Below are 24,777 nucleotides of genomic sequence, written 5' to 3'. Positions count from 1 at the left end.
CATGAAAATAGTCACATTTAAGAAGCTGAAAAATGACAGAAACATGAAAATATTCACATTTAAGGAGCTGAAAAATGACAGAAACGAGAAAATATTCACATTTAAGAAGCTGAAAAATGACAGAAACACGAAAATAAATACACATTTAAGAAGCTGAAAAATGACAGAAACGAGAAAATATTCACATTCAAGAAGCTGAAAAATGACAGAAACATGAAAATATTCACATTTAAGAAGCTAAAAAATGACAGAAACGTGAAAATATTCACATTTAAGAAGCTAAAAAATGACAGAAACGTGAAAATATTCACATTTAAGAAGCTGAAAAATGACAAACACGAAAATATTCACATTTAAGAAGCTGAAAAACGACAGAAACATGAAAATATTCACATTTAAGAAGCTGAAAAATGATACTCACTGTTTTGACTTCCAGCGTCGTCGTGAGGAGACTTCAGCCTTCGACCGAGTGCTTTAATGAGGTCAAACGGGTCATAACAAACACACACTCTGACACCAGGGGGCGCTCATCAGGAGTCACAAACACAAAGCAGCAGCAAAATGAAGAGCTTTAATAACCACAAATGTCCCACAAACGATGGAGTACATTTCCTAAAAGCGAACTCGTCCTCGTGTCTAACACACGTCGATGACGCTAGAAAAATATCACGGTCACAAACTAATCCGATAAAAAGTCCTCGTCCGGCTTCACGGCTGCGATGTGTGTTTGAGTCGGGGTCAGAGGTCAGAGGTCAGCGAGGCGTCCAGTAACTGCGACATCACACATTTGACCTGGAGACATTTGTAACGATTTAAGACGTGAAGGTCCTTTTGTACCTGGAGTGATTCTGGATCTTCACGCGAAGATCCGCGAGGTTTCGATGCGTGACGAGCTTCAGGAGAACCACGGCGACGCCATCTTGGCGTCGGGACATCGGCGTCTTCCGTGTCTGTGTCGATAAAGAACGGCGTGGACGGTCGCCGTGAGTCGGGACGACGATGACGATGATGACGAAACACGAGGTCGTCGAGGCGTGCGATCCAACTGTGACGTCGCACGTTTGACCTCCGCCAGACGTCTGCGGCGACGTGCCGAGACGGTCGTCGAATTTTGTGCCTGGAGTGATTCTGGACCTGCAGGTGAACGTCCAGAGTGAAGATTCAGGAGGTTTCTGCTGCGCGAAGAGCTTCAGGAGAACCACGGCGACGCCGTCTTGGCAGGAAAACGACGACCCGGTTCACAAACACGGACACGCAGAACTGGCGAATATGCTGAAAAGGTCGGGGGACGCGCTAACGAGAGGACGTTTGACCAGATCGCCAAAGCTTCACGGATTCACGGTCGTTATGAACCTTAACGGAAACTTACGCATTTTCCTGACGTGAAAGTGTTGTTTCGGTTTGGACACGGTCCTCGTTAAAGTCAAAGCGAGTTTTTATAACGGTGAGAATAAAGAGGTAGACGACGGATGCGGATGTCGTAAAAAGTACGTACTCCCGAACTGTAGGGGGAGCTCTGACGACGTGAAAAAAAAAACCGCGGAGTGGAACGGTTCGGTTTGGTTCAGGACGGTACGCGTTTCAGAACCAAAAATAACCGTTTCCACTCTTTGGCACCCTTCACAGGAGCTCGTAACAGCAAGTACTCCCAAACTGTAGGGGGCGCTCCGTAGAGGAAAAAGACCACCGGATTTCCAAAGTTTCCCCTCAACCGTCATCAACCAGGAAGCCGTGACTCTGGATCGTCTCTATTTTGCGACGTGTAAAGCCTGCGCTATATTTCTGTAGCGCCCCACTTCACCATCGGGTGGCGGTACAAGTTTGGACACATTTCCACCAAAGAAGAAGAAGAGAACGATGCTACAGCGTCGGGCGGTTTGGGGCTCGGATGACGATCCTCGACGACGACTACTTCTGTTGTCAAAATGGTTTTTATGCTAGGTGGGCGGGGCTTAATACTCCACCTACTGGTGGGACGGGGGTTCAGGGCCTTAAGACCCCGACTATGTTACGACCCGACATTTTGGAAAGTAAGCATGTCGTGTGTTTGTCTTTAAACGGAACCCTAAAGTCTAAAGTCGTGCTTGTTTTGAACGATGCTAACCCTAGACGCTCAGACTCTCCCCTGTCGTTAGCGTTAGCCCGTTTAGCCCGCTGTGTTTATGCGTAAATAAGAAAAACAATCAAATGACGCGGCTCCGTTGAGTCCGTGTGAGTCTGAACCTTCACTCGTCTTCGTCCTCCCGCATGGACTTCTGAGGACCACAGTCAGACGAGGACGTGTCCTCACGTCCGTCCTCTCGTCCGTCCATCTGACCTCTCATTGGCCGGTGCTCTCTCCCAGCAGCCAATAGGTCGTCATCTTTCCTTTGCCCTTGACGTCGATGTCTCCTCGCAGCTCCAGCTGGAAGCAGTTGAACTCCTGGAGGACGTCGCGAGACGCCGACGACACGTGGATCTTCAGCGCTGCGGAGAAAACGCGGGAAAAATCATCAGGTCTTTGCGAAGCGTTTTTAACATTTTTATGACTTTATATTAGAATTCAGACAAAAACAAACAAGGATTTCTGCGAACATTTACGACAAAATCAACAAGGTTTTCTGTTAGCATTTACGACAAAATCAACAAGGTTTTGTTTTACTATTTACGACAAAAACAACGGCAAAGTTTTCTGTTAGCATTTATGCCAAAATCAACAAGGTTTCTGTGAACATTTACGACAAAAACAACGAGGTTTTCGGTTAGCATTAACGACAAAAACAACAAGGTTTTCTGTTAGCATTAACGACAAAAACGAGGTTTTCTGTTAGCATTTACGACAAAAACAAGGTTTTCTGTTAGCATTTACGACAAAAAACGAGGTTTTCTGTTAGCATTTACGACTAAAACAACAAGGTTTTCTTTTACTATTTACGACAAAAACGACAAGGTTTTCTGTTAGCATTTACGACAAAAACAACAAGGTTTTCTGTTAGCATTTACAACAAAGACAACAAGGTTTCTGTTAGCATTTACGACAAAATCAACAAGGTTTTCGGTTAGCATTTACGACAAAATCAACAAAATTTTCTGTTAGCATTTACGACAAAATCAACAAGGTTTTCTGTTAGCATTTACGACAAAATCAACAAGGTTTTGTTTTACTATTTACGACAAAAACAACGGCAAAGTTTTCTGTTAGCATTTATGACAAAATCAACAAGGTTTCTGTGAACATTTACGACAAAAACAACAAGGTTTTCTGTTAGCATTTACGACAAAATCAACAAGGTTTTCTGTTAGCATTTACGACAAAATCAACAAGGTTTTCTGTTAGCATTTACGACAAAATCAACAAGGTTTTCTGTTAGCATTTACGACAAAATCAACAAGGTTTTCTGTTAGCATTTACGACAAAATCAACAAGGTTTTCTGTTAGCATTTACGACAAAATCAACAAGGTTTTCTGTTAGCATTTACGACAAAAATGACAAAGTTTTCAGTGAACATTTACGGCAAAAACGACAACGAGGTTTTCTGTGAATATTTACGACAAAAACAACGACAAAGTTTTCTGTTAGCATTTACGACAAAAACAACAAGGTTTTCTGTTAGCATGTGGCGTATAGTTTACAAATATATCCGTGGGGAAAAAGCAGCCTTAAAGGACGTTTTTTGGACGTTAACGTTGCTCGACAGTTAGTTAAATGGTTCAAAAGAGAAACGCTTTAAAGAAGAATTTTGCTTATAAAAGTTCTGACCTTCGCCGCTGGACTCCATACGTGACGACGTGTTGACCGTGTCGCCGAACAGACAGTAACGAGGCATCTTCAGACCGACCACGCCTGCACACACTGGACCTACACACACACACACACACACACACACACACACACACACACACACACACACACAGAGACTTTGATATTTTAGTACAAATAAACAAACTTCAACGTTTCTGCGCCTGGAAATATCGTCATCCGCACGTTTTCATCCTCGTTAAAAACGGTTAAAGGGAAAGTTCAGGCTATTTTAAGTGTGGCTGTATGATTTAGTGGAAGCTGTGAGCGCCCCCTATGTTCCTGAGGGACCGTTCGATAGCATCTACGTCTGCAGAAGTCCCTGCCAACTCACTGCAGGACAAACTGACGTTTGTAAACCACTCACTCTCCTCACACCAAAGCCCATAAAGAAAACCAGTGATTTTAGCTCACAGGGACACAGGAGCTGCTGGTCCTCTGCTGCCTCGTGTGGTCACTTTGTGTCACTGAGTTAAGTCTAAATTAAATATTTTAAAAGCCGAATTCATTAAAATCAGTCATTGTAACTTAGTGATGGAGGCAGCAGTGGATCAGTGTGTGCTGTGATGTTAAAATCACTGGTTTACTCTATGGACTTTGGTGTGGGAGAGTGAGTGGTTTATAAACGTCAGTTTACACAAGGAAAAGTCTGTGTAATATTGAGATAAAGACGTGAACGTGTTCTGTAGATATCGTAGAATTAAACTGACATAGATTTCATTTGATATATTTCTGTTAAGTGGCTAAAAACTGATGTTTGTAAACCACTCACTCTCCCACACCAAAGTCCATAGAGTAAACCAGTGATTTTAACATCACAGCACACAGGAGTTCACAGGAGTTGTTGATCCACTGCTGCCTCCATCACCAACTTACAATGACTGATTTTAGTGAATTCAGCTTTTAAAATATTTCATTTAGACTCAACTCAGTGACACAAAGTGACCACACGAGGCAGCAGAGGACCAGCAGCTCCTGTGTCCCTGTGAGCTAAAATCACTGGTTTTCTCTATGGGCTTTGGTGTGGGAGAGTGAGCGGTTTACAAACTTCAGTTTCCTGTCGTTAAAGTCCGTCTAACAGTTAAAGATAAAGACGTGAACGTGTTCTTAAGACGTCGTAGAGTTAATCTGACGTAGATCACCCCCCCCCCCCTCACCACTGTGGATCCCGATCCTCAGCTTCAGCTGCTGTTCCGCTCGGTGACGGATCCTGAACGTTCTCACGGCGTCCAGCAGAGCGAGCGCCATGCGGGCGATCTCTCTGCCGTGCAGCTTCCCGTTCCTGACCGGCAGGCCGGACACCACCATGTAGGCGTCGCCGATGGTCTCCACCTGAGGGCGCCACAGGACCACAAACACCTGGTGAGTGTCAGCGTTTCACTGTCCGAGGCAGATTATCTTTTTATTAATTGATTGACTTAATTAGTCAGTGTAATTGTGATTTTTCAAATAGTTTTAACCTATTACTTTCTTGATTCATTGATTGATCGTTCATAAAATGACAAAAAGAAAATGCAAATGTCTTAAAAACATGAAAATATTCACATTTAAGAAGCTGAAAAATACCAGAATTGGAAAATATTCACATTTAAGAAGCTGAAAAATGACAGAAACATGAAAATATTCACATTTAAGAAGCTGAAAAATGACAGAAACGTGAAAATATTCACATTTAAGAAGCTGAAAAATGACAGAAACGTGAAAATATTCACATTTAAGAAGCTGAAAAATGACAGAAACGCGAAAATATTCACATTTAAGAAGCTGAAAAATGACAGAAACCTGAAAATATTCAAATTTAAGAAGCTGAAAAATGACAGAAACACGAAAATATTCACATTTAAGAAGCTGAAAAATAATAGAAACACGAAAATATTCACATTTAAGAAGCTGAAAAATGACAGAAACGCGAAAATATTCACATTTAAGAAGCTGAAAAATGACAGAAACGTGAAAATATTCACATTTAAGAAGCTGCAAAATGACAGAAACTTGAAAATATTCACATTTAAGAAGCTGAAAAATGACAGAAACATGAAAATATTCACATTTAAGAAGCTGAAAAATGACAGAAACGTGAAAATATTCACATTTAAGAAGCTGAAAAATGACAGAAACCTGAAAATATTCACATTTAAGAAGCTGAAAAATGACAGAAACGTGAAAATATTCACATTTAAGAAGCTGAAAAATGACAGAAACGCGAAAATATTCACATTTAAGAAGCTGAAAAATGACAGAAACCTGAAAATATTCAAATTTAAGAAGCTGAAAAATGACAGAAACACGAAAATATTCACATTTAAGAAGCTGAAAAATGACAGAAACCTGAAAATATTCAAATTTAAGAAGCTGAAAAATGACAGAAACATGAAAATATTCACATTTAAGAAGCTGAAAAATGACAGAAACGTGAAAATATTCACATTTAAGAAGCTGAAAAATGACAGAAACGTGAAAATATTCACATTTAAGAAGCTGAAAAATGACAGAAACGCGAAAATATTCACATTTAAGAAGCTGAAAAATGACAGAAACCTGAAAATATTCAAATTTAAGAAGCTGAAAAATGACAGAAACACGAAAATATTCACATTTAAGAAGCTGAAAAATAATAGAAACACGAAAATATTCACATTTAAGAAGCTGAAAAATGACAGAAACGCGAAAATATTCACATTTAAGAAGCTGAAAAATGACAGAAACGTGAAAATATTCACATTTAAGAAGCTGCAAAATGACAGAAACTTGAAAATATTCACATTTAAGAAGCTGAAAAATGACAGAAACATGAAAATATTCACATTTAAGAAGCTGAAAAATGACAGAAACGTGAAAATATTCACATTTAAGAAGCTGAAAAATGACAGAAACATGAAAATATTCACATTTAAGAAGCTGAAAAATGACAGAAACGTGTTTTAATTGCTTGAGTAATTGATGAACTTTGACACAAAAACAACGTTCTTCACCTTGTAAACATCAAAGTTGTCGATGATGGCGTCGAAACACGTGTAAAGGTCGTTGAGCAGCGTCACCACCTGCAGAGACACAAAATCTGAACTTAATCTTAAATATTAGTCACACTCACATCCTTAGGGACAAAAATGTGCATTATTTTACTGTAAATTTCTACTTTCTGATCAAATACTCCATCTTTTCATATTTTTAACCTTGGATTTACGTTTCATTTTTTGACCGTTTCGTCCACGTCTCTACGGCTCTGAAGAGTCTGTATTTATGATGTTTTCACGGTAACATTTAAAATGACATTTGTGACATTTAACAGAATAAAAAAGGTCATCGTGTACAAATGTCACGGCGTCTTTAAGACGTTATTGGAAAAACTCAAAATGTCATTCTGACATTTGCGATTACGATGTCTGGTCACATGAAACGAGCGCCGCGATGTTGCGTCACGATGTTGCGTAAGGATGTTACGTCGTGATGTTGCGTAACGATGTTGCATCGACATGTTGCGTCGACATGTTGCGTCGACATGTTGCGTCGACATGTTGCGTCGCCATGTTGCGTCACGATGTTGCGTCGCGATGTTGAGATGTCTGGTCACGTGACACGAGCGTCACGATGTTACGTCGCGATGTTACGTCGCGATGTTGCGTCGCGATGTTGCGTCGCGATGTTGCGTCGCGATGTTGCGTCGCGATGTTGCGTCGCGATGTTACGTCGCCATGTTACGTCACGATGTTGCGTCACGATGTTACGTCACGATGTTACGTCGCCTTGTTACGTCACTATGTTACGTCACGATGTCACGTCACGATGTTAGGTCACGATGTCGCGTCACGATGTTAGGTCACGATGTTACGTCACGATGTTAGGTCACGATGTTAGGTCACGATGTCGCATCACGATGTTAGGTCACGATGTTGCGTCACGATGTCGCGTCGCCATGTCGCATCGCCATGTTGCGTCACGATGCTGCAATGTCTGGTCACGTGACACAAGCGTCACGATGTCGCGTCACGATGTCGCGTCACAATGTCGCGTCACGATGTTAGGTCACGATGCTAGGTCACGATGTTAGGTCACGATGCTAGGTCACGATGTCGCGTCACGATGTCAGGTCACGATGTCAGGTCACGATGCTAGGTCACGATGTTAGGTCACGATGTCGCGTCACAATGTCGCGTCACGATATTAGGTCACGATGCTAGGTCACGATGTTAGGTCACGATGCTAGGTCACGATGCTAGGTCACGATGTCGCGTCACGATGTCAGGTCACGATGTCAGGTCACGATGCTAGGTCACAATGTCGTGTCACGATGTTACGTCATGTGACGGCGGCGGCGGCGGCGGCGCTCACCTCCATGGGCGTGCTCTCTGCTGAGATGGAGGTGAAACCAACGATGTCACTGAAGTAAATGGTGACGGAGTCGAAGGCTTCGGCCTGAACCGTCTCTCCACGCTTCAGCTGCTCTGCTACTGAACTGAGACACACACACACAGAGAGAGGACGTGTACCTGTAGTACTGCAGTAGTATTCACTGTGGTCGTATTTGGTAGTGCAGTACTGCAGTAGTACTCACTGTGGTAGTATTTGGTAGAGCAGAGCCTCGGCCTTGCGTTTCTCTTCGTGATAAGCTTGTGTTCTTTCCTCCACCAGCTCCTCCAGGTTGTTAGCGTATTGTTCCATACGAGACAACAGGTTATCCAGGATGTTTGTCCTCGACTCTCTGTGTATAAATACACACTTTTGTATTAGTAAGTATTTGCATAAAACAAATGTGTCACAAGTGATTTCACAACAGTCAGAGGAAGTAGCAACCCTCTACTTGTATACTGGTGATGATGATCAGCTAACTCTCTGCTGGTGATGATGCTAAGCTAACCCCTCTTTGATGTTTATGCTAAGCTAACCCTCTACCAGTGATGATGCTAAGCTAACCCCTCTTTGATGTTTATGCTAAGCTATCCCTCTACCGGTGTTGATGCTAAATCCACCCTCTTCTGATGTTGTAGTTAAGCTAATCCCTCTTTGGTGTTGATGCTAAGCTAACCCCTCTTTGGTGTTGATGCTAAGGTAACCCTCTACTGGTGATGATGCTAAGCTAACCCTCTACTGGTGATGGTGCTAATCTAACCCCTCTTTGGTGATGCTAAGCTAACCCCTCTTTGGTGATGATGCTAAGGTAACCCTCTACTGGTGATGATGCTAAGCTAATCCTCTACTGGTGATAGTGCTAAACTAACCCCTCTCTGGTGATGCTAAGCTAACCCCTCTTTGGTGTTGATGCTAAGGTAACCCTCTACTGTTGATTATGCTAAGCTAACCCTCTACTGGTGATGGTGCTAAGCTAACCCCTCTTTGGTGATGCTAAGCTAACCCTCTACTGGTGATGGTGCTAAACTAACAACTCTCTGGTAATGCTAAGCTAACCCCTCTTTGGTGATGCTAAGCTAACCCTCTACTGGTGATGATGCTAAGCTAACCCTCTACTGGTGATGGTGCTAAGCTAACCCCTCTTTGGTGATGCTAAGCTAACCCCTCTTTGGTGATGATGCTAAGGTAACCCTCTACTGGTGATGGTGCTAAGCTAACCCTCTCTGGTGATGCTAAGCTAACCCTTCTTTGGTGATGCTAAGCTAACCCCTGTGGCCATGGCTGCTTCTCACTTGTTCTGTTTGCGCAGCAGCAGCTGAATGTGGCTAAACTCGGGTCTCTCCGTGGGTTCCTCGGCCCAGCAGCGCTGCATCAGCTGACCCAGCTCAGGACTGTGAACCTGTGGGTCGACGGTCGGCCTCAGGCACGGCCACTCGCCCAGAATCACCCGGTCCACGATCTCTGTGGCGAGAAGAAGACAACGTTCTTTACCTTTGCTGAAGAGGATATCATCAGATGGAGTCGTCACATGGTCGTAGCTGAATTTTACTTTGCGATAATGTTGCTTCTAAAGTCCAGAAGGAGATGTCAGTCTGAGGTGTGATGTGATTTAAAAACATGAAGCTGTGATGGTTCTGACGCTGCTTCACTCTTTACCTCCTCCTCTAATTACCCTTTTCACTCAAGTCTCATTCTCCTCATTCAGTCGTTGTCACGACTACGACGACACTGTTCCAGAACCATCCATCCATACGTCATCCGTACTTTAATAGAAACTTTATACGAGGGCCCACTTTTTGACTCTTTTACTGAAGTATTTGTAACGTAGTGATTATTTTTACTGTAGTATTTCTAACGTAGTGACTCTTTTACTGAAGGATTCATAACGTAGTGTTTATTTTTACTGAAGTATTTCTAACGTAGTGACTCTTACTGAAGTATTTCTAACGTAATGACTCGTTTACTGAAGTATTTCTAACGTAGTGACTCGTTTACTGAAGTATTTCTAACGTAGTGATTATTTTACTGAAGTATTTCTAACGTAGTGACTCTTTTACTGAAGGATTTCTAACGTAGTGATTATTTTACTGACATAATTTCTAACGTAGTGACTCTTTTACTGAAGTATTTCTAACATTGTGACTCTTTTACTGAAGAATTTCTAACGTATTGACTCTTTTACTGAAGTATTTCTAACGTAGTGACTCTTTTACTGGAGTATTTTTAACATAGTGATTATTTTACTGAAGGATTTCTAACGTAGTGATTATTTTACTGACATATTTCTAACGTAGTGACTCTTTTACTGAAGTATTTCTAATGTAGTGACTCTTACTGAAGTATTTCTAACGTAGTGATCATTTTACTGACAGATTTCTAAAGTAGTGACTTTTTTTACTGAAGTATTTCTAACGTAGTGACTTTTTTACTGACAGATTTCTAACGTAGTGACTCTTTTACTGACAGATTTCTAACGTAGTGACTCGTTTACTGACAGATTTCTAAAAAAACTAAAAGTGTCAAACCTTTGGGGCTGAGGGGGTCTCCCTCCAGGTAGAAGGCTCCTCGACGCAGCGCCACCTCCTGGAGGACGATGCCGAAGCTGTAGACGTCTCCTTTCTGAGTTCCCTGAGGGGGCGGAGCCTCCATCCTGAGCAGCTCAGGAGCCATCCACAGCCTCTCTGCAGGGGGGAGGGGCAGGGGGCAGGGGGCGGAGTCATGTCAGCGACGAGTGTGTGACGACTTTAAACACATGATTTTTCAAAGTGCGATATTTCAAGTTGAAGCGAGTTGCCAGATACTGGACTAGTAAATGGGAAGAAAGTCAAGTTTAGTTTGAGTTTAAGCATGACTAAAACCCTCTTTGGTGTTTATGCTAAGCTAACCCTCTACTGGTGATGATGCTTAGCTAACCCCTATTTGGTGTTTATGCTAAGTTAACCCTCTACTGGTGATGATGCTTAGCTAACCCCTATTTGGTGATGATGCTCAGCTAACCCCCCTGGCTGTGGCTGCTAGCTCAGAGATCTCAAACTTGTCATTTTGCATCACAAATACTTTTCATTAAAACAAAAACAATTTTCTCATTCCATATCAAAACAAACTCCCCTCTTTGGTGTTTATGCTATGCTAACCCCTCTTCTGATGTTGTGGTTACGCTAACCATCCTTTGGTGTTGATGATAAGCTAATCCTCTACTGGTGTTGATGATAAGCTAACCCTCTACTGGTGATGATGCTAAGCTAACCCCTCTTTAGTGATGATACTAAGCTAACCCCTATTTGGTGATGATGCTAAGCTAACCCCTCTTTGGTGTTGATGCTAAGCTAACACTTCTTCGGCGTTGAAGCTAAGCTAACCCCTCTTTGGTGTTGATGCTAAGCTAACCCTCTACTGGTGAAGATGCTAAGCTAACCCCTATTTGGTGTTGATGCTAAACTAACCCTCTACTGGTGATGATGCTAAGCTAACCCCTCTTTAGTGATGATGCTAAGCTAACCCCTATTTGGTGTTGATGCTAAGCTAACCCTCTACTGGTGATGATGCTAAGCTAACCCCTATTTGGTGTTGATTCTAAGCTAACCCTCTACTGGTGATTATGCTAAGCAAACCCCTCTTTAGTGATTATGCTTAGCTTACCCCTATTTGGTGTTGATGCTAAGCTAACCCTCTACTGGTGATGATGCTAAGCTAACTCCTATTTGGTGTTGATGCTATGCTAACCCCTCTGGCTGTGGCTTATAAAAATCTCTCATTCCATATCAAAACAAACTGTCACGGTATTGTCACGGTTTGTGAGGAAGAGACTCACGGGCGTAGTAGGCGTGAGCGTCCTTCCCCGAGTCGCTGTCGTAGCGAAAGCTGGACAAACCGTAGTCGGTGATCTTCAGGACGAAGCGGTTGTCCACGACACAGTTGGACGACTTGAGTTTACCGTGAGACAAGATGACGCTGTTGTGGAGGAAGACCATGCCCTGAAGAGACAAAAGACGAAGATGAGGACATCTGTGCTTCACGTCTTCACGGGGACAGAAGACGATTTACCTTCACGATGTCATTGATGAGAGAATATTTGAACATCCAGTCCAGAGTGATGCTGTCGTTCTCCAAGATGTCCTGAAGGACACAAAATACATATGTGTGTGTGTGGGGTGGGGGGGACAAAGACGAACAGGACGGACAGACGGACAGGAAGTGGTACCTGCAGACTTCCTCTGGGACAGTACTCTGTGATGATGCAGATGTTGGGAGGGTCGACGCAGGCGCCGATGAAGCGCGTCAGGTGTTCGTTCTGAACGTCGCGCATCTTCATTTTTTTTTTTTTTTAAAGAAAAGAAAAGTCGTTTAATCCTAGGTTTTTGTTTGTTTGTTTTGTTTATTAGACATTTAATTCTGTGTCACATGACTTCATCGCCTTTACTTAAACGTGACGAAACACTCACATGTTTGAGTTCAAACAGCACCATCCTGTTCAGCTCGATGCGTTTCCTGTTGGTGTATTTGATGGCGATGATGTTTCCCTGGAAACCAAAGACGAGGTACTATGATAGTACTGTCATGGTACTAGAATGGTACTGTGATGGTACTATAATTGTACTATAATCAATAGTATTATAATGGTATTATAATCATACCATGATGGTACTGTAATCGTACTATAATGGTACTGTGATGTACTATGATCAAACTATACTATGTCATTCAAAATCTGTCAATTTTTTTGGAAAAAAAAGTATGTTTTTAACTTAAGTCTGACGAAAAGTGTCAGAAGTGAATTCTGCAGCGATTAAAAACAAACTGCAGCTTTAAGACGAAAACACGGGTTTGTGAGAGGACAGAGTCGTTCATTCATCAACACACTGACCTTGTAATAACCAGTCTTTGCAAAAACCTGCATGTTTCCGTCTGCGGTCATCAGGGAACCGTAGTTTGAGCCTCGCTGGAGACGAAACAGAGACACGAGGTCGTCCATCAAAACAAAATCATCGTCTCATCAGTCGAAATCTGTGTTTGTCTCTGTGGAATCTCAACAACCTCATTTTATATTCAGTCAAATAGGGGGTGGATGTGGGCGTGTCCCTGTGTGTGGGCGTGTCCCTGAGTGTGTGTAGGCGTTTCCCTGTGTGTGGGCGTGTCCTGTGTGTGTAGGCCTGTGTGGGGGCGGGTCCGCGTGTATGTGGGCGTGTCCCTGTGTGTGGGCGTGTCCGTGTGAGTAGGTGTGGGCATGTTTGTGTGTGGGGGCGTGTCCGAGTGTGTAGGTGTGGGTGTGTTTGTGTGTGGGGTCGGGTCGTTTGGGTGTGTCCCTGTGTGGGGGCGTGTCCGTGTGTGTAGGTGTGGGCGTATCCGTGTATATGGGCGTGTCCCTGTGTGTGGACGTGTCTGTGTGAGTAGGTGTGGGCATGTTTGTGTGTGGGGGCGTGTCCGAGTGTGTAGGTGTGGGCGTGTCCGTGTATATGGACGTGTCCATGTATATGGGCGTGTTAATGTGTGGGGGCTGGTCATTGTGTGTATGTGGGCGTGTCCCTGTGCATAGTTGTGGGTGTGTCCATGTATATGGGCGTGTCCCTATGTGTGGCCGTGGCCGTGTATATGGGCGTGTCCGTGTTTGTGGGCTTGCCCCTATGTGTGGGTGTGTCTGTGTATGTGGGCATGTCCGTGTATGTGGGCATGTCCGTGTGTATGGGCGTGTCCGTGTATGTGGGCGTCCCCCTATGTGTAGGCGTGTTAATGTGGGTGGGCGTATCCATGTGTATGTGGGTGTGTCACTGTGTGTGGACGTGTCCGTGCGTGTAGGTGTCTTCCTGTGTATATGGGCGTGTCCCTATGTGTGAGGCGTGTCCGTGTGTATGGGGGCGTGTCCCTGTGTGTGGGTGTGTAGGTGGACGTATCCCTGAGTGTGGGTGTGTCCCTGTATGTGTGGGCGTGTCACTGGGTGAGTGGGGTGTCCCTGTGTGTGGGCGTGTCCGTGTGTGTGTGGGCGTGACCCTGAGCGTGTGGGCGTGTCCTGACCAGTGACAGTGTGATCCTGCTGCCGCTGCGTAGAACCTTGTCCATGTTGCTCATCTGGATGTCGTCCCAGATGATTCTCCACAGCTGAGCCACCAGCTCCTTCTCCAGCTTCATCCTCCTGATGATGAGGAGCACAGTGAAGGTGAGGAGGAGGAGGAGGAGGAGGAGGAGGACGAAACCCAATTCTCACACACAGATATTGGCTTTAAAACGTTATAAACCTTTTTACTGTCTCACCTGTAGATGAAGACGGCGATGGTGAGCGACATGGTGAAGATGAAGAAGACCACGATGGACACCATCTGATGGATGGTGATGGTTTCTGAAGGAGAGCCAATCATTGACATTTAAATATTCATTTATCATCCAATAATGAACATGGAAATGACATGTTCACATCTGTATCTCAGGATACACTCACTCTCCCACACCAAAGCCCATAGAGAAAACCAGCTCACAGGGACACAGGAGCTGCTGGTCCTCTGCTGCCTCGTGTGGTCAATACTTCTTAGTATCAAATTCTACTTAAAATTCCAAAATTCTACTTAACATTCTAAAAATCACCGTAACATTCTAAAATTCTACTTAAAGTCACAAAATTATACTTAGTTTCAAAATCTACTTAAAATTCCAAAATTCTACTTAGAGTTTCAAAATCTACTTATCTTCACTGTTAGACAGACTTTAACAACAGGAAACTGAAGTTTGTTAATCAACTCACTCTCCCACACCAAAGCCCATAGAGAAAACCAGTGATTTTAGCTCACAGGGACACCTGAGCTGCTGGTCCTCTGCTGCCTCGTGTGGTCACTTTGTGTCACTGAGTTAAGTCTAAATGACATATTTCAAAAGCCGAATTTTACAAAATAAGACGTTTGAACTTAGTGATGGAGGCAGCAGTGGATCAACAACTCCTGTGAACTCCTGTGTGCTGTGATGTTAAAATCACTGGATTTCTCTATGGGCTTTGGTGTGGGAGAGTGAGTGGTTTACAAACTTCAGTTTACACAGGGAAAACTAACGAGGACTAACTTGCGAGACAGATGGGGTTGTCCTTGAAACCACAGACGGGGACGTCGGGAGGACAGACTCCGCCCAGCCAGTGCAGAGACGTCCCGTTAATGGCCGTCAGCTGCTCCTCTGAACTGTTGTAAACCAGAACTATCTGCAATCAGACAAATATGTCATTATGTCTTTTTGCAACCATCAGCGTCGCCCCCTGGTGGCTCGTTGACACAGAACGGGAAGACTTTGCTTTACTTTTGACCTATGTGTGTGTGTGTTTACCTGGAAGGCGCTGCTGTTTGTGTCAATCAGGTCCCACAAAGCAAAGTCCGTCTCTCTGTCTCCGCTCTCGTCCAGGTGGACGAGTCCTGTTACACCTGAGACACACACACACAGTGGCACATTAAAGGGACAGATTCTTTGCATATCAAAATTTTACAATTGTTTTTAAAACACATTTTTGGTCCAAAATTTGACAAAAGTTGTACTGTCGTTGAAAATTTTACAATATTTTTGAAAAAATGTTTTTGCCCAGAATTTGACACAAACCTCATACTATACGATGTCTTTCAAAATTTGACACTTTAAAAAAAAACATGTCAATTGTCAAAATTTGACAATTTTTTTGAAAAAAAAATTTTGGTCCACAATTTGACCATTAAAAAAAAAAAGATTATAATTTTGGTCAAAAATTTGACAAAAACGTCATACGATACTTTGTCGTTCAAAATGTTACAATTTTTTTGAAAACATTTTTTTGGTCTAAAATTTGACAAAAACGTCATATTATACTATGTCGTCCAAAATTTGAAAATAAAAATTTGACCCAAAATTTTTAGTACAAAATTTGACAAAAACGTCATACGATACTATGTCGTTCAAAATCTTTCAAAAAAATTTGAAAACATTTTTTTGGTCCACAATTTGACAAAAATGTCATACTATGCTATGTCGTTAAAATGTGAAAAAAAAATTAAAAAAAATTTTTGGTCCAAAATTTGACAAAAACGTCATACGATACTATGTCGTTCAAAATCTTTTTAAAAAATTTGAAAAAAATGTTTTGGTCCACAATTTGACAAAAATGTCATACGATACTATGTCGTTCAAAATCTTTTTAAAAAATTTCAAAAAAAAATTTGGTCCAAAATTTGACAAAAATGTCATACTATACTATGTCGTTAAAATGTGAAAAAAAAATAAAAAAAAACATTTTGGTCCAAAATTTGACAAAAACGTCATACGATACTTTATCGTTCAAAATTTGAAAAAAAATTTGAAAAAAAAATAGAGCGAATCATTGAAGTAACATTTAAATATTCTTTTATCATCCAATAATGAACATGGAAATGACATGTTCACATTTTTATCTCAGGAAAGTGCGTTTGTAAACCACTCACTCTCCCACACCAAAGCCCATAGAGAAAACCAGTGATTTTAACATCACAGCACACAGGAGTTCACAGGAGTTGTTGATCCACTGCTGCCTCCATCACTAACTTACAATGACTGATTTTAGTGAATTCAGCTTTTAAAATATTTAATTAAGACTTAACTCAGTGACACAAAGTGACCACACGAGGCAGCAGAGGACCAGCAGCTCCTGTGTCCCTGTGAGCTAAAATCACTGGTTTTCTCTATGGGCTTTGGTGTGGGAGAGTGAGTGGTTTACAAACTTCAGTTTCCTGTTGTTAAAGTCTGTCTAACAGTTAAAGATAAAGACGTAGTTATACTCTACAGTAGCAGCCAGGTTTTTTCTTCACTGAGAGCTAGCCTTTGTGTCTCAGGCTGCCAGCAGGGGGCGCTCACATGTCAGTCAGCTCTGCCTATGATTGTGTACGTTGTACAAACGCACTTGAAAAACCCTTAACTGTGCCTTTAATGGTCTCATTTCAGATGGAGAGGAGGTGTGTGTGTGTGTGTGTGTGTGTGTGCACACACCTCTGTTTGGTGGATGGAGCAAATGGAAATAGATCAGAGGTTAATTACAGCCAATTAGCAGTTAGCGCCTGCCTCTGTGTGTGTGTGTGTGTGTTGATACAGACTCGACGACTCGTCGCCATGGAAACAGAGCCGTTAGAGCCGTGCAGAACGTACACCACTAACATAAAAGACGCAAACAAGTCGTAAATAACAACAAGTGTGTTGATGTTGTTGTTTCTATAGAATTCAAACCAAGTATAAAAGAGAGAATAAAACGTTTTAGTTTGTGTTGACTTTTCTTCACGGCCCTAATTATTCAAATTTATGCTAAAACACACACAGAAAAACAACAAACAGCAGTGAATTATAACCAGAGTGAGACTGAGAGGATCAAATCATCATAACATTCAAATTAGGAATAAGTGGAAAGAAAAAACGTTCATGTTTCAGTCATCTTATTATTCAAAAAACATTTGATCCTGAAATTGTCCAAAGAGACAAAAGAGAACTTATTTAACGACTTTGTTTGTTTCACAGGTAAATAGACGTATGCTAATTCGTGTTTCCACGGAAAAACAGAATATATGAAGTCACGGACCAAAACAATCGTGTTTGACGGAATCCAGAAACTATCTACCTGCGTTAGTTAGCTCGCTAGCTATTACTACCCATATTTGCTAGCTAGCAAGTATCTAACCATCTAACGTAGCTAGCTAGATATTATCTACCTGCCTACCTTTACTAGCTACAATCTAACTATATATCAACCATAGCTAGTTAGCTACTATCTATCTACCCAACTTTGCTAGCTAGCAAATATCTAACCCTCTAACTTAGCTAGCTAGATATTATCTACTTACCTACCTACCTTTACTAGCTACAATCTATAAATCATAGCTAGTTAGCTACTATCCCACTATCTACCTACCAACCATAGCTAGTTAGCTACTATCTATCTACCCATCTTTGCTATCTAGAAAATATCTAACCATCTGAATTAGCTAGCTAAATATTATCTACCTACCTACCTTTACTAGCTACAATCTATCTATCAACCATAGCTAGTTAGCTGCTATCCAACTATCTACCTACCAACCGTAGCTAGATAGCTACTATCTATCTACCCATCTTTGCTAGCTGGCAAATATCTAACCATCGACCTTAGCTAGCTAGATATTATCCATCTACCTACCTACCTTTACTAGCTACAATCTAACTATCGACGGTGACGGTGGGAGAGCGAGTCGTCTTTCAACTCTAAAGGTTGTGGGTTCGATTCCCGTCTACAAGCCGATGTGTCCTTGAGCAAGACGCTTAACCCCACGCTGCAGCGTGTGAGTGGGTATGAAATGGAAACGGCTACTATCTACCTACCTTTACTAGCTAGTTAGCTACTATCTATCTAAATTTGCTAGCTACACTCTATCTACTAATCAACCATAGCTAGTTAGCTACTATCTGTTAACAACTTAAGTGAACGTGTATAAAATAATTATACAGATTACATATAATTTGTTGTTTTGATTTCCACATTATGTTAATTCCGGGGAGCTAATCTAGATGCCGCCATTTTAGTTCCTAGCCCACCGTGTCCATTTTAAAGGCCAACTAAGCTATGTTTTGATGCCAATTACAGGCTACACAGACAGATTCAGCTGCAACATGAAACTACACCAGCAGATGTCGCTAAATCTAACGCTGTAACACACACACACACACACACACACACACACACACACACACACACACACACACACACACACACACACACACACAGTCATGTGCTCAATGCGAATAATCAAGGAAGCGTGAGAACTTACATGTTTTTGCTTGTTTTTAAACCATTTTTCTTATATTTTCCGTGGGTCAGTTTTGGTGGAAACATCCATCTCTAAACACTCAATAACATAATAATTTATTAACAAAACAAAAACAACGGTAACAGCTGACAGGAGGGGGGCGGAGTCAGAGGGATGAAATATTAACGACGTTCAACTGTGACAGAAATATGAGAGAACTTATCATAATCAAAACACACACACACAGTTAATATTGACTTATGTGAGTTTTATGTGTTCCTGGTAAGTGAAGCAAGGCTTTCCAGGAATAAATGTGTGTGTGTGTGTGTGTGTGTGTGTGTGTGTTAACAGTAAAAATAATAAAATAGTCGATTCCCACACTGTGTCAGACCCTGAATCAGCTGCGTGATCACATGAGGAGTAAAATTAGCCACGTTAACGGTTTCATTACTGTCATAATGTTCAGTTTAATTATACTAAATTTAATTAAATTTAATTACGGTTGCAACTGATTATTCTCATAATCAGGGCAAGAAACCTGCCCGATATTAAAGAGACTTGAATTACCTGCTCGATATAAATCTATATAAACAAGTCTGTTTTTGTTGACGTTTAAAGCTGCAGTGCGCAATTTTTGTTGTTGTTCTTTATTATTCTGCCTCTGTTTGTCTATCTGACTGAGAGTTCGAGCGCATGCAGTAGTATTAGCAGCACTGTTAGCATTAGTAGCAGTGTTAGCAGCAGCAGCATTAGCAATGTTGGCAGTGTTACCATTAGCAGCAGTGTTCGCGGGAATGTTAGCATTAGCAGCAGCGTCAGCAGTAATGTGAGCATCAGTAGTGTTAGCGTTAACAGCGTTAAAAGCAGCAGTATTAGCATTAGCATCAGTGTGAGCAGCATTAGCAGCAGCAATGGTAACAGTGTTATCAGCAGTGTTCGTGGGAATGTTAGCATTAACAGCAGTGTTAGCAGGAATGTGAGCATCAGTAGTGTTAGCGTTAGCAGCAGCAGTAGCAGCTGTAGCATTAGCAATGATAACAGTGTTATCAGCAGTGTTAGCAGCAGTGCTACCATTAGCATCAGTGTTCATAGGAATGTTAGCATTAGCAGAAGTGTGAGCAGGAATGTGAGCATCAGCAGTGTTAGCGTTAACAGCAGCAGTCTTAGCATTATTAGCAGCTGTAGCATTAGCAGTGATAACAGTGTTAGCAGCAGTGCTACCATTAGCAGCAGTGTTCACGGGAATGTTAGCATTAGCAGCAGTGTGAGCAGGAATGTGAGCATCAGTAGTGTTAGCGTCAACGGCAGCAGTATAAGCATTAGCACCAGTGTTCACGGGAATGTTAGCATTAGCAACAGTGTGAGCAGGAATGTGAGCATCAGTAGTGTTAGCGTTAACAGCAGCAGTATTAGCATTAGCAGAAGTGTTAGCAGCATTAGCAGCTGTAGCATTAGCAATGATAACAGTGTTATCAGCAGTGTTAGCATCAGTAGTGTTAACAGCAGCAGTGTTAGCATTAGCAGCAGTGTTAGCATCAGTAGTGTTAGTGTTAACAGCAGCAGTATTAGCATTAGCAGCAGTGTTAGCATCAGTTGTGTTAGTGTTAACAGCAGCAGTATTAGCATTAGCAGCAGTGTTAGCATCAGTAGTGTTAACAGCAGCAGTATGAGCATTAGCAGCAGTGTTAACAGCAGCAGTATGAGCATTAGCAGCAGTATTAGCATCCGTAGTGTTTATAGCAGCAGCATTAGCATTAACAGCAGCGTTAGCACGTGTTGATAGAATTGTCTCTTTAATCACAACACGATGCTGTTTTTGTGAACCGTTCTCCTGTTTCGAGGTGGGGGGGTTAAGATTCAGCTTAGGGTAGGGCCCCCGTAAATGCTCGGGCCGGCACTGTTGATCCGTATCACAGTGCATTTTTAAGTGATGACACAAACACAGTCCTGTCACGACGTATAAACGCCGTCATGTCTCTGAAAAACAGCTGCAGCAGACGAAGACCGTCTAACGTCTGCGTCGTCTTCTTGTCCCGCGGGTCCACAGTGTGGACACCGGGGGCAGCGGTGGACCTGCTGAGCACAGGTCCAGTGGGAAGTGGACGTCCATTAGTTAATGGAGCGGAAACGTCAGCGAGAGGAAGCTGTAATCTGATCGAGCTTCTATTCAGTCGCTCGGCTTCTTTCCTCCATGTTCTGTTTGTCATGGTTATTATCTCTGATCAAATCTTATTACTCCCCCATCTGTGTCCCTCACCTCCCCCACTTACTTATTCATTGCTTTTCCTTCCCTCCCCACACACACACACACACACACACACACACACACACACACACACACACACACACACGTACGTCTTCTGTTCAATATTAATGTGTGTGTGGATGAAGACGATTTCCTGTTCATCCACAGATTCAGACGCAGGATTTGAAGCTCAAACGTTGATTTGAATAAATGCGAATAAAGTTTCATTCAAAAAAAAAGCATAGCATTATTCACACACGTCTCGCGTTAGCTTTGATTTCACTTACGTCACGCGAATGTCAGTCAGAGAGTTTATACATGTGTGAAAAATGATCACGTTCGTACTAGCAATGCTGCTAACTCTAGCACTGCTGCTAACTCTAGCACTGCTGCTAACTCTAACACTGCTGTTGCAAACACTGCTGCTAACTCTAGCACTGCTTCTGCTAACACTAACACTGCTTCTGCTAACACTGCCAACACTAACGCGAACACTGCTGTTGCTAACACTGCTGCTAACTCTAGCACTGCTCCTGCTAACACTAACACTGCTTCTGCTAACACTGCCAACACTAACTCGAACACTGCTGCTAACTCTAACACTGCTGTTGCTAACACTGCTGCTAACTCTAGCACTGCTGCTCACTCTAACACTGCTGTTGCTAACACTGCTGCTAACTCTAGCACTGCAGCTAACTCTAGCACTGCTGCTGATAACACTGCCAACACTAATGCTTACACTGCTGCTGCTAACGCTCGATGTCCGGCTGACTTCGTCTATGATACAGGAGTGCGTTAGTCCCGGGCAAATCATGTCAACATGTGAGAAAGAAGCTAACTGCTACTTTGGCTGACTGGTTAGCTAAAAATTGCCACTAGATTAGCATTATAGAGGGCAATGAACTGAGAGCTAGCACTTTCAGAATTAGCCGAGTCTCTGTCGCAATTAACTCCAAATATTTAACAGATAAAAACACGATTAACTCATCATAAATACCACACGAACACAAAGAAGAAGACAAATAGCTAAACATGGTAGCAAGAAGCTAACAACTATTATGGCTTCACTAATCTGTAAAAAAAGAATCACAACACACCAAGTCTTTCCTATAAATGTGCGTTATTTGTAAACAAATACAGAGACATTTAAACTTGTTAGCTACGTTGGCTAACAGGCTACCAATTCAGCACTTTAGACTGTGTCATGCCATAAACTCACTATAAATAAAATCCAATTAGTTCATAAGAAGAAAATGTAAAACTTTTCACAAATCTTACTTATAATTAAGCGGTTTCTTCTTCACGATATATTATATCATTATTGTCCTTCATTTATCCGTTCATTTTCATTCCTTCATTTATTTTTAAAAACAAAAAATTTGATGCATTTACTTTGCAACAGCCGCGTCTGTTTCTCTGACAAACAACAACAACAACAACAGGTACACACATCAGCTGCTGACAGCTGCTACCTGTTGCCTAGCAACCGGCAGCACGTCACTCCTGCTGCCACCGGCTTCAGCATCAAAGATCAGAAAACGTTGATAAATCTCATGATTACATTTGAGCGCTTTGATCACACGCTGTGTGTGTGTGTGTGTGAGTGTGTGTGTGTGTTCTTGTACTTGCGGCATACTGAGGACCAGTGAGGGTTTTTAAACAACAAAGTGAGGTCATTTTTACGGAGTGAGGACATTTTGGCCGGTCCTCACTTTGTTTTCCTTGAAATCACTTCCTTAGGTTGCATTAACATGCTATACTCAATTTGTCAAAACAAAAAATCTAATTTTGGACGACATAGTATAGTATGACATTTTTGTCAAATTTTGGACCAAATTTTTTTTTTTCAAATTTTGGACGACATAGTATAGTATGACGTTTTTGTCAAATTTTGGACCAAAAATTTTGGGTCAAATGTTTTTCTTCAAATTTTGGACGACAGTAAAGTATGACATTTTTTGTCTAATTCTGGACAAAAAATGTTGGGTCACATTTTTTTTTCAAATTTTGGACGACATAGTATAATGGGGCTCCACCTGCAGACATTTTATGGTACTGCAACCAGTAGTTCTTTATAGATGTCATCCATGAAGTAGATATTTGTAATTGTGTTGATTTATAAAGTGGAAATGCTGGTCCTCAGTATGCAGCAAGTACAAGAATGTGTGTGTGTGCGTGTCGGCAGGTGTCATCCTGACCTACATGTGTCTGTTTCTGTCGTTTCCAGCAGAGAACGACAGGATCGGGTCGAGAACGATGTTTTTAAAAATGTGTTTTTGACACGAGTGAAAAGACGGAACAGTCGCTTTAGGTCAGAGAGAGAGAGCGAGAATCACGGCTGACGCGTCTGACAGATTCTGACACCTGCGTCTTCTTCTCAGAGCAGCCGCCGATAAAAATATAACCATTACAGACGCTGACACGAGGTGAACTCGCTCTCCCACACCAAAGTCACTCACTCTCTCACACCAAAGTCACTCACTCTCTCACACCAAAGCCCATAGAGAAAACCAGTGATTTTAACATCACAGCACACAGAAGTTGTTGATCCACTGCTGCCTCCATCACTAAGTTGCAATGTCTTATTTTGTAAAATTCGGCTTTTAAAATATTTCATTTAGACTTAAATCGGTGACACAAAGTGACCACACGAGGCAGCAGAGGACCAGCAGCTCCTGTGTCCCTGTGAGCTAAAATCACTGGTTTTCTCTATGGACTTTGGTGTGGTAGAGTGAGTGGTTTAAGGGCCTTGATCGTCAGAAATCAAATATTTTAACTGACGCTAAAAGACAGTAGCTGTAAATACCTTTAATATGACCATTTTCTATATATATATATATATATATTAATACTGCAAAGTCTTAATGTCTTAAGTGTATTATGTTGTGTATAAGTGTAAAAGAATATTTTAACATTTTCATTCATTCATTCACATAATCAAATTGTGAATTATAATGATTTCAGATTTGGATTCCAGGTTCACCATCGGCCTCTTGTGGCCAATATAAGAATTACAAAAAGCCTCCGCCCGATCAGTTGTTGCTCCCAGAAAAATCTCTTTTATCGGACCGTGTCACATGACCCAGTCAAAAATGTACATTTTAAAGTAAAAGAAAGATTTTTGTCTCAGGTTTCCGTCCCACGGCCACATGGTGGCGCTGTCGCTGTGAGCTCAGCTTCATCACGGCGGAGGACAGAGCTGGAGGAGGGTGGGCGGGGCCACCAGGCTCTGGTTTCACACCATTAGATTTACAGGGGCTATTTTTGGGGTCTCCGCCGTCACCTTACAGGGGCTCCTGACAGCGAGACGAGGACAGATCAGACAAGACAAGGACGTCAGGACGGAGCGGTGAAGAAGATGAAGAAGAAGATGAAGACGGAGAGGGTGATGATCGCACGTCCATTTCCCTCTGACGTTGATCTGATATGAAATATTGATCAGAATTTCAGGATTTTCAGTTTAATTACTGTGACGACAGCGTCTCAAATATGACTGTGTTCTGGTTTCTTTGTTCCTCTCACAGTAAAAAGTGAATATCATTCACCAGGAAAATCATAAGGTTTTCTCTCTATGGTATATATTTTAAAAGCGTTGCTGTGGACCATTCATTTTTTTTTTTAAAGTGTGTAAATCCCAGACTGGTGCGTTTGTTTCGGACACCCGGTGAAA

At 42.0% G+C, this 24,777-nt stretch overlaps 1 protein-coding gene across 1 annotated transcript in view; it reads right to left on the bottom strand.

Annotated features, from left to right (window-relative positions):
- Window positions 1-2,320: 2,320 nt before the first annotated feature.
- LOC310944319 (atrial natriuretic peptide receptor 1-like) overlaps window positions 2,321-24,777 on the bottom strand; it is a gene marked incomplete at both ends in the record, with an annotated part of 49,167 nt that continues 26,710 nt past the window's right edge. Inside the window, 17 exons of the mRNA XM_083910067.1 lie at window positions 2,321-2,466; window positions 3,741-3,839; window positions 4,937-5,111; window positions 6,752-6,820; window positions 8,109-8,232; window positions 8,332-8,478; window positions 9,419-9,587; window positions 10,652-10,807; window positions 11,938-12,100; window positions 12,171-12,242; window positions 12,328-12,432; window positions 12,569-12,646; window positions 12,991-13,065; window positions 14,136-14,253; window positions 14,373-14,457; window positions 15,168-15,300; window positions 15,423-15,517. Of these exons, the coding sequence (XP_083766193.1) occupies window positions 2,321-2,466; window positions 3,741-3,839; window positions 4,937-5,111; window positions 6,752-6,820; window positions 8,109-8,232; window positions 8,332-8,478; window positions 9,419-9,587; window positions 10,652-10,807; window positions 11,938-12,100; window positions 12,171-12,242; window positions 12,328-12,432; window positions 12,569-12,646; window positions 12,991-13,065; window positions 14,136-14,253; window positions 14,373-14,457; window positions 15,168-15,300; window positions 15,423-15,517 (2,009 nt within the window). The remainder of the gene's footprint in view (window positions 2,467-3,740; window positions 3,840-4,936; window positions 5,112-6,751; window positions 6,821-8,108; window positions 8,233-8,331; window positions 8,479-9,418; window positions 9,588-10,651; window positions 10,808-11,937; window positions 12,101-12,170; window positions 12,243-12,327; window positions 12,433-12,568; window positions 12,647-12,990; window positions 13,066-14,135; window positions 14,254-14,372; window positions 14,458-15,167; window positions 15,301-15,422; window positions 15,518-24,777) is intronic.

This window comes from Microchirus variegatus (genome assembly GCF_963457635.1).
Source record: "Microchirus variegatus genome assembly, chromosome: 2".
Classification (NCBI taxonomy): domain Eukaryota; kingdom Metazoa; phylum Chordata; class Actinopteri; order Pleuronectiformes; family Soleidae; genus Microchirus; species Microchirus variegatus.
Note: the sequence above shows the minus strand (reverse complement) of the source record. Positions and strands in the feature narration are given on the sequence as shown.